The sequence below is a fragment of the Homarus americanus genome, unplaced genomic scaffold, assembly GCF_018991925.1.
Source record: "Homarus americanus isolate GMGI-L3 unplaced genomic scaffold, GMGI_Hamer_2.0 scaffold36734, whole genome shotgun sequence".
Taxonomy (NCBI): Eukaryota; Metazoa; Arthropoda; class Malacostraca; order Decapoda; family Nephropidae; genus Homarus; species Homarus americanus.
Genome location: NW_024733126.1, coordinates 1641439 through 1651016, shown reverse-complemented (window position 1 = coordinate 1651016; position 9578 = coordinate 1641439). Strand labels below are relative to the sequence as shown.

Below are 9578 nucleotides of genomic sequence, written 5' to 3'. Positions count from 1 at the left end.
TCGGGCTATAGGTGTACGTGTGTTGCAGTAGGCGCATACACTTCCCTTAGAACGGAAGTAGTTATAGCGGTTGTAGTTGGAGACTTGAAAAGGTTTTATTTGTGGTGTTGTCAATAGTAAGAGAGACAGTTGAGACCCTGCAATTGTGTGTAAATGAGGCAGAAAGATAGATCAGCAACCTGGGACTTGGTCACAATTTTCGTGATGCCATATAACAGCAGGGTCTGCCATTAGACAACACATTATGCTTCCAATATCTTCCCAGGTGGTAGTACCTCCCTGTTTGTTAGCTGCCTACTACCTACCTATAATGAAGTTACTTGAATATTATGCTCTCAAATTATACATGATGTGTTGGTATGTTAATTGGCCTAGTCCTAGTTATAACGTTCCCCTCATGAGATTTACAGTAAGACCATATTTGATACAAGATGTTTATGAGCTCATATGTAGCCAGCATGAGCCCGTAAGGGGAAAAATTATCTCAACCAGTCGTTAAATGATATAAAAATAGAGAAAAAGGAGTTTTATAAATCCTAACTAGAAGATACATGGGATCTAAAGTGTTTTCATTTCGACGGTGACATTGGCAGTCACATCAAGTGCGGGGTTCTCGATCCCATTGCGGGTTTTCTCATCAACAGAGTGAACTATTTGCCGGCTCTCCTCCGTGAACACATGAAGGAAGTCTGGGAAACTGCCAGCTTGGTATAAGCGCTGCGTGATCCACGACACCAGCAGGAGCGTCATCAAAGTTACCAACATAGACAGTGTCCTGGTGGAAAAAAAAAGAAAAAAGAATACCGGGTTAAATAAGTCAGTATAAAAACTCCCCCTTCATACGGGCCACCAATAATCAAAAAGAGGTATATAGTTTTACTTAACACATTTACTAATTAGTGTAAACACACCATGGAGAAGTAGAGATGGAAAAGCTTCAGGTTAAGGTGGTGAAGAAGGCAGAAATTATTTGTTAAAACTGGTTTTCTAGTAGGCACATAATAGCCCGAATTATCTGAAGATCTATAGCCAGTAACATCATACGATGTCAAAGATAATGTGGCATGTATTACCATAGGTCATGTGATATTTGACATCAAAGGTTATCTGAGCAAATGCTTCAGAAGTCATATTCTGTAATTTACAAGAAAAAATACGTAATATATTGATTAATCATCTCAAAAGTGACGTAAGAACATATGTTGATTATAATCTCTGTAAGCCAACCACCATTCAGCTAACAAGTCTAAAAATAAAATAATTTTCATATTTGCTTGATTTTCTTATTAGCCTACCATTACGTCAGCCTGTTGGTCACATTTACAGTCAGTGCACAACCCGACTGTCATGGGTTGCGTTGGGCCTCCCGCACAACCCATCCCAAATGTTTGTTTACGGTAGAGATAAGGTAACCGGCCAGCCATAACTGGGACATGTAGGGGGGGCAGGCCAGTGAGACAGTGGTGTACTGTTCTTCACTTCACGCCTCAAAAAAAAACCCAATTTAGCCAGTGGGCTTTAGACCTTGGGTTAGAGAAGACCTCCTGCTCCGCGGACTTAAGATCAGGGGCCATACAGTCCTACCAGTGCTACGGGTCGGTGTGTGCAAATCCCCGAGATATTTGTTAAGTCCAGCGACAAGTTAACACATCCTGTAAAGGAAGTGATCACTGGTGAGGGCCTGTTTGCTACAAGAGCACTCCAGGCCGGCCTAATAGATCTAAACGATAAATTCACCAGGTTGACAAACTCCCCCTTATAACTTACGGTACTGTGGCGTGAATGTGAGTGACTGACCTATCCATGCAAATTATAAGTCCAGTGTATGGAATTGTGCCAATTAAACGTAAGTGCAATCATCTGCCCGTATCTGTGATCCCTCTATTATTATTATTACCAAGGGTAATGACTGATTGGTTATGACAAAGTATAACCAATAACTTAGATGGATGTTGGAAGTTAGTGGAATTCATTAAATCATCATTTATCAAGTACATAACGCGTTGAATGCCGGAAGCAGAGCAAAATTCTACGTAGTGATACACCATAATCTCTTGGGTGAGTAACCAGTGTGAAGGTATCCGAGTTCTACGGTAAGAAAGCCACTTTCCTGCATTTAAAACGTAACACCGACCACATCGTGGTGTGTCGGTATTCAGAAACACAACACTCACATAACAATTGACACCAAATATCACTTGACCTATGGTAATAAATACCACATTATCTTTGACGTTATATGCTGTTATAAGCCAAAGATTTTCACATAGTTGGCACCTGCTAGGAAACCTGTTTCAACAAATAAATTCCTCCTTCTTCACCATCTTAACAGCCCGAGAACGTTTAGAGTGGAAGAGTGGAAGACTGTGGTCGCCTATCCTCAGATATGAGGATGGTACTCTGATTGAGAGGACCGAAGGCGTTCCTGGTGGATCGGGTCTCATATCGGAATCTTGGAACAGTTCATGAGGAGACGATACCCGCTCTATGGCAGGTTCCCTAAATATTGATATATTGAGATTAAAAACTGACAGGAAATTTGTTTCTGTTTTGTGATAGAGATTTATTTTCATATATATTCAAAGATTGTCAACTATTTAAATTTTCAGCATGATAACATCTACTTGTGGAGGGCTTCTACAAGTAGATGTTGCCGCCTGTTTAATTAGAGATAAAGCTATGGTTATGTACTTTTCACTTTTGTATGTTTAAGAAATGATAACATCTACTTGTGGAGGGCTTCTACAAGTAGATGTTGCCGCCTGTTTAATTAGAGATAAAGCTATGGTTATGTACTTTTCACTTTTGTATGTTTAAGAAATGATAACATCTACTTGTGGAGGACTTCTACAAGTAGATGTTGCCGCTTGTTTAATTAGAGATAAAGCTATGGTTATGTACTTTTCACTTTTGTATGTTTAAGTTCAAGATATTTGAGAGGGAATTGAGGAAATATTACATTTTATTATGCGAAAAAAGAAGGTATTTTATAGGTAAAATTTTTCCCAAACAAAGTGTTGATGTTTATTTTGGGGGTAATTGGTTAGTTATCGAAATATAGTCAACCAACTTAACCAAACTTCACAGCAATTTAATCTTTGACCCTCGTGCCCCGTTGACCCCCCTCCCCCCAATGTTAAAATTTGCCTAAATAGCGAGGAAAATTATATTAATGAATTAGGAACGCAATTACAATCAGGGCTGCCTAAGGTCTTACATCAAATTTCAATAATATATTTTCCACACTTAATCTTGAGTGTTTCATGAAGGAATTAATTATCTTTACAATGTGAACATTGCATAATATAATTTTACGTAAGTTAGAGGGCAGACACTGTGTAATAAACTCAACTTACACAATAATAGCATGCGGTTTCCTTTCACCAGCGTCGCACGGCTGTGTGGAGAAGGGAAAACATTGAAGTGGTCATTTTGGTGTTCTACTAACTGCATGGGAAACAGACAGACTGGCAGGGAGGAAAGGGGTGGGAGAGAGAGACAGATAGACAGTCAAAGACAGAATATACTAATATCGAGTTGGCAAGGTAAGGACTCAGAAGGGGGGCGAATAGCTCTCAGTTATCATGTGGGTTTTTATTTCCTCACATTTTGTATTTCTTTTTGAAGCATATTATAACTGGCTTTATTTTTTTTTTTTTTTGTATTTATTTATTGGGCACTCCCCTACATCCTTGTGTAAGAAGCGCAGAAGCGTTTACAGCGCCCAACAGGGAAGCATGCTAAGTTCATGCTTGCCTTTATGTCTCATGAGTTAAGGGCGTAGAAGCCTGAAGAGTTAGTGGTTTATGTCATCAAGTTATTGGAAGCTCCAACAACTCCCTGAATATGAATTCGCAACTTTCGACTTACAACAGGTACCTATTTTGCAGCTTCTGATTCATAAAAGATATATTATTTCTAACAAACTCAGACAATATATATATATATATATATATATATATATATATATATATATATATATATATATATATATATATATATATATATATATATATATATATATATATATATATATATATATATATGTAATTCACATCTTCAGATGTGAATTACACGAAAGCGCTTGGGAACTTCGTGTTTTCTTCTTTCCTTGTGGTTATCAGCATATACCTAGATCACGCGCACCTACAGTGATTTACTTGCATATATATATATATATATAGATGTTCACGGCGCCATAAGCTCGTTGATTTTGCTTTGTGTGAAATATAACAAAGTCTAGGACTGCTATTAGTATCCTGGTGGTACAGCGGTTAGAGTTCCCCGGTCACAGTCATAGGCTTGTGGGCCGTGGGTTCGAATCCTGGCGGGTTGAGGTGTTGATTGTATGTAGAAGTCCGCGTGCTTTATTGGGCTAATGAAATATATATATATATATATATATATATATATATATATATATATATAACACTTCATACATCTTTGCCAAATATTTATTTACCTCTCAATACCTTTCCAATAAATTATAAAATATATTCATTATTCCACAATTATCTTGACACTGATTCTACCTTATAAGATATTCATGGATGTTTATTCAAAATGATAAATAAGGTTCATATGCTTCCTGTGGCTGGACTTAGACTAAACACTTCATTCATTAGGTCACACAGTTATTGTACAGTAATTTACGCATTTCACACGCACACACACACACACACACATCATCAATGCTTCCCTCAGTCAAGCCAGATGCCCAGCTGACTGGAAGACTTCATATGTATGTGTCACCAGTGCCCAAGTTAACCAGCCCACAATCCTTAAATCAGCTACGACCAATTGCAATCACCCCAATACCCAGCTTAATCTGTGAAAGTTTTGTGTTTGACTGGGCCTGTGCTGATATTGCAGGCGCCGTAGATCCTCAGGAATTTGGTAATATGAAAACTTCCTCCACCACTCACAGTCTTGTCAGCTTTTTCGACTACATATACCGCCATCTGGAGAAACGAAAAACATCTGTAGCTGTCGCCTTCATTGACTTCACCAAGGCATTCGACCTAGCCGACCACAATTTAATCATCAACAAAGTTATCGACCTCGGGTTTCGAAGAAGTCTTATGCCATGGCTTACAGACTTCCTTAGTAACTGACGCCAAGCTGTACGCTTCAGAAGGGCTGTCTCCACCTTTCAGTCACTCACCTGTGGCTCAGGGCTCAAGAGAGTGACTGGGAAGTAGGCCAGGAGGTTTTCTTGAGGAATAATGCCAGGATAGGGAGATGCAAGATGCAGAATCACTGGTTCAACATGAGGTGGCACATTGTCGAGGTCTTCAACTCTAGGCCAGGCCTGTACAGCATTGAGCCGAGTGGTTGGGAAGATGTGGCCGCGAGGGTGGAACACCGGAGCAATTTGAAGGCTGCTCCACCCCTGAGGCCCTTAGGAAACCCGGTGGTGGATGAGCCAGAGAGAGAAGCTGAGGATCCTCCTCCACAGGTGGGCATGATGACGAGAAGCAGACAGGCTGCCGAGAGTGAAATTAGCAAGCATGGCGGGGGCTCGAAAAAGATGAGTTATGGAGGAGTCATAGGTTGGGATGGAGAGCATACAAGAGATGGCTATGTCAGGGATGTGTGATGGATTGTAGTTATGGTGTCGAGACAGCTGAGCGTTGAGAATGGTTGTATGGCCAGAGGCGTGGAATGAGTCGATCATTGCAGTGTCCGGAGCTGCAGACGTGAGAGCGCTTCAGAGTGAGTCCTCCAGTAGAAAGGACCAGGCAAAAAGGGGAGTTTGATGGCTGAGGATGGGTTTTACTGTCACCAGGGTATCTTGAAAGATAGCTGTGGGAGAGTTGAAATTTACTGGGTTGAGGTTGTGAGTTGGATGGTGCAGACTGGAAGGGTAGTCCTAATTTTTTCCTCCCAGTACATGAGGACTGTAACGGCTGTAACAAGCGGGATGGTTGTCCGCCGCTCGTTTGCGTGTTCGCGGTCCCACTAGGGGGGTAGACGGAGGTGAGAAGGTCACTGCAGCCTCTTCGCACACCAGACACTATCCAGCCTTGACCACAGCTGCACTTCCCCCACTGTTCGATTCCAACTCTGGTTGTGTACTCATCTGAGGTTCCTGGGGCTCATGGGCTGATTCCCCAGTCCTTCACTATTCGGCTGTCAACTCCGGTCACCTACTCCAGCTACTACCACGGCTGCCACGTGATGGCCACTTACTCCACGCCCGATCCACCATCCTTGCTCTGGAGACTCTCCTGTGTGGCAAGACATCGCCCACTAACGCCGGCGCCAAGTGAGGAAGCTGCCCTGGTCCTTCCACCCGAGAGTGGATCACCGCTTTACCAGAACATTCCACTGTGCTGGTTAGGAGGAAGATTCATCTACAGCCGTAGAAAATACCTGTACTTTGTTGTATTGATTGTTTTGTTTCAAGTAATTGTTTGAATCCAGTGCTGCTTATTTAATATTTGTGTGAGTGGTGTCAGAGTTAAATTATTGTGATTATTTTCGTAGTAAAGAGATGTCAATCTCTAACGGTTGTTTGTTACCCCTTGGAAACCCATGGTTTTTTACTTTCCTTTTTATAAGATCCTGATTAGGCTGGCAATGGATTTATATACCACAGGCCAGGCCTTTACAAGGATAGTGCTGTCTTTTTTTTTTTTAGGGGGTCGATTGTCATCTGCTGAAAAGGCTAGCATAAACCAGAGCTGCAGGCAACAGCGTTGCTGGAAGGCGGCTATGCTGTCACCAGGGTGTTGCCGGTGTGAGTTGCAGTGGGCAGAAGAGAATAGTTAATAGAGCGGCCCATTCGACATGCGCACAGTGAAACGTCAACGAAGGTTGTGAGTGAGCTCTCCCTGCAATTGGGAATTTAGTGAGACGACTACCTACAGTCTGTTTAGAGAACTACAGTGGAGCCCAGTTGTAAGCACAGTGTCGCTTGTGAAATTTATAGTTGCTGGACTTAGACAATATTTTAGATAAAATATCTGGACTTTCTGCCTGGACTTTCTGGTCGGTCATTTTCGCATCTGCGCAGTGCGAAGAGCGTGACGTTGTATGACGTGGTAGTGACGTTGTTGCCTCTCCATCTCGCCTGTGACCGAACACAAGCATTTCACAATGCCTGGGGAGAGTGGTGGGCAGAAACCTATGAAGGCTTTGGCTAAAGAAAAAAAGATTGCCCTACTGAACAACTTAGAAGACGACCTGAAGCTTTCAAGTAGCGAATCAGAAGCAGACGATCCGCGGCCAACAACAATAGAAGTGATAGACAATTTTCAAGAGGTGATTAGTAAGAAAGAAAAGAAGAGGAGGCAAGAGTCGGCGAAGAAAAGTGAAGGAAATGACAGTGATGAGATCATGAGGAAGCAGAAAGAATTCAACTGGGAATAAAACACAGCAGGTCTTGACTGAATCCAACACCCTTCAAGAGTCAGACCCCAGTGATTATGACAGTGACGGTAATGTTTCTATGGGAAACACTAGCTACAGTGGGAACACCATGCCATGGACCTTATCACCCTGCCTTCTGCCAAACAAACAAGTAAACTGAATCTCCACTTTCCCAAGGATTTATTAAAATCCGTCGAGGATCGGTTTAATTGGATGATGAAGTACTGGAGACAGCATGGTCCCAACATTCAATTTCGACAAGGTAAGAACCGGAACTTTATCAAGTGTCAGACTCCTGAAGTCTATGAAACCCTTAGTACTGTTGGCTTTGACCCTGTACGTCCTCTCTGCCCTCTATCACCCATCCACATCGGGGGAGGGAAACTTGACTACATAGCTCTCTACTCTGACCCTTACCGCCCACACTCCACCCGCATCCTCCACTCCTCCCACAGTGACCATTTCCCTATCCACACTACCCTCCAGTACGTGAGAATACCCGTTCCACCCAAGGGCCCTAGGCTCAGCCTACCCCCTGCCAACATACCTGCCTTCATCATTACCATTGCTGAATGGTTTTAGGGTTACACTATCACCACTGCAGACCAACTCTACCTTGATCTGTCCAAACAATGCACTGACCTCCTCCGCCCTGTCCCAAAACACCGCCGCCCTAACCGCCAGCCCAGGAGTCAGTGGAACGTTAACCGTGACCTTCATGTTAAGTCGATCCGAGTATGGCACCGACTAGCAGTCGACCAGTGGAAGAAATCTCCCAGCTCCCCTGACTTTCTACGCTTCCTCATGCGCACAAATAAAGAGCTCCAGTCTGCCATCACTCTCGCACGAGAGAAGCAGTGGTTTGATTTTGCTTCTTCTATTGACCAGTTTACATCTATAGGTGATATATGGCGCACCGTTAACCGTGCCCAGGGCACCAACGCTAGACCCGCTCTCCACCCCAGACCAGCTGCCCGAGCTGAGGCGCTCTCCCAGACGTGGCAGGAGGCCGCCTCCATTGATGCGCTACCACCCGCTGTACGAGACCTCACCCTCGCACTGCAACCACAACGCCGACAGCGCATCTTCGAGTACCAAGACCTATCTGCAGACACTGACGTGCCTTTCACACAGTGTGAACTACTAAATGCTGTTAAGCGTGGTCGGTCCACCGCCCCTGGTGATGACGGCGTCACATATGATGTGTTAAATGCCCTTATTGCCACCTCTGATAACCCCCTCCTCTGTCTATTTAACCTCTCTTTTGATACTGGTCAGCTGCCTCACTTATGGAAGATTGCCACCACCATCCCAGTCCCTAAACCAAGCAGACAAGATGACTATCGTCCAATATCCCTCATCTCCTGCTTCTCAAAGATGATGGAGCGCATGATACGTCACCGCCTCCACTGGAAAATTGAAGCCCACCTGCACCCCTGGACCTTTGCATTTGCCCGAAAGAAAGACTACCACTGCATCGCTTTATTGCAAGGTTCCGCCAAACCTCCTTCGTCGACTTCAAGGGTGCTTTTGATAAAGCCAACAGTGAAGGATCCGAGGGCCCACTCATGGATGTGAAGGGCAACCTCACGTGGATTGCTGAATTAACTTCCGCACGAGGCCTGTGTCCGTTTTCATGGCTACTACTCTACGATCAGACCTTGGATCTTGGCACGCCTAAGGGAGGTGTACCAGCCCCACACTTTAATGTTCATGAACCCATCTGCCGTCTAACGACATCTTTGCTGAGCGCGGTCTTCTAGATTGTCACATCATGTTGCTGACAGATATTCTCCTCCAAATTACCAGAAAGAACATGAACAACCTATACCTAATGTCTGCCCGGACCTGTCAAACACCGCCCATCTCACTGGTCATTACCAAAGTCTAAGTTCCACCACGCTTCCGGCGTCAGACACCACTGACTCTGCAAGGACAAGACGATCGAAGTGCGCACCTACAGGTACTCTTGGTCTACCTAAAGGAGCTTCACTTCACCAGGAGCCACCACCTCCCGCTGTCGCTGCCCACGTCATCTCCCCAGTGCCGCCAACGAATGAGGCCCAACCCTCACCACGGTCTCAGCGAGCCTTGTCAGGTCCTACGTCCTTATGCATTGCCATCGTCAGAGTTGTCATAGATGTTTCCTCCTGTCTTGTAGTTGCCTCCACGAGAAAGCATAGAGAAATCCAAAAACAGAGCTG

The 9578-nt window shown here is 43.9% G+C and overlaps 1 protein-coding gene across 2 annotated transcripts in view; it reads right to left on the bottom strand.

The window, feature by feature from the left end:
• Positions 1-222: 222 nt before the first annotated feature.
• LOC121869300 (high-affinity choline transporter 1-like) overlaps positions 223-9578 on the bottom strand; it is a 317712-nt gene continuing 308356 nt past the window's right edge. For both annotated transcript variants that reach the window (XM_042370545.1, XM_042370547.1), the window contains one exon: positions 223-775. In XM_042370545.1, the coding sequence (XP_042226479.1) occupies positions 559-775 (217 nt within the window). In that variant the 3' untranslated portion in view covers positions 223-558. The remainder of the gene's footprint in view (positions 776-9578) is intronic.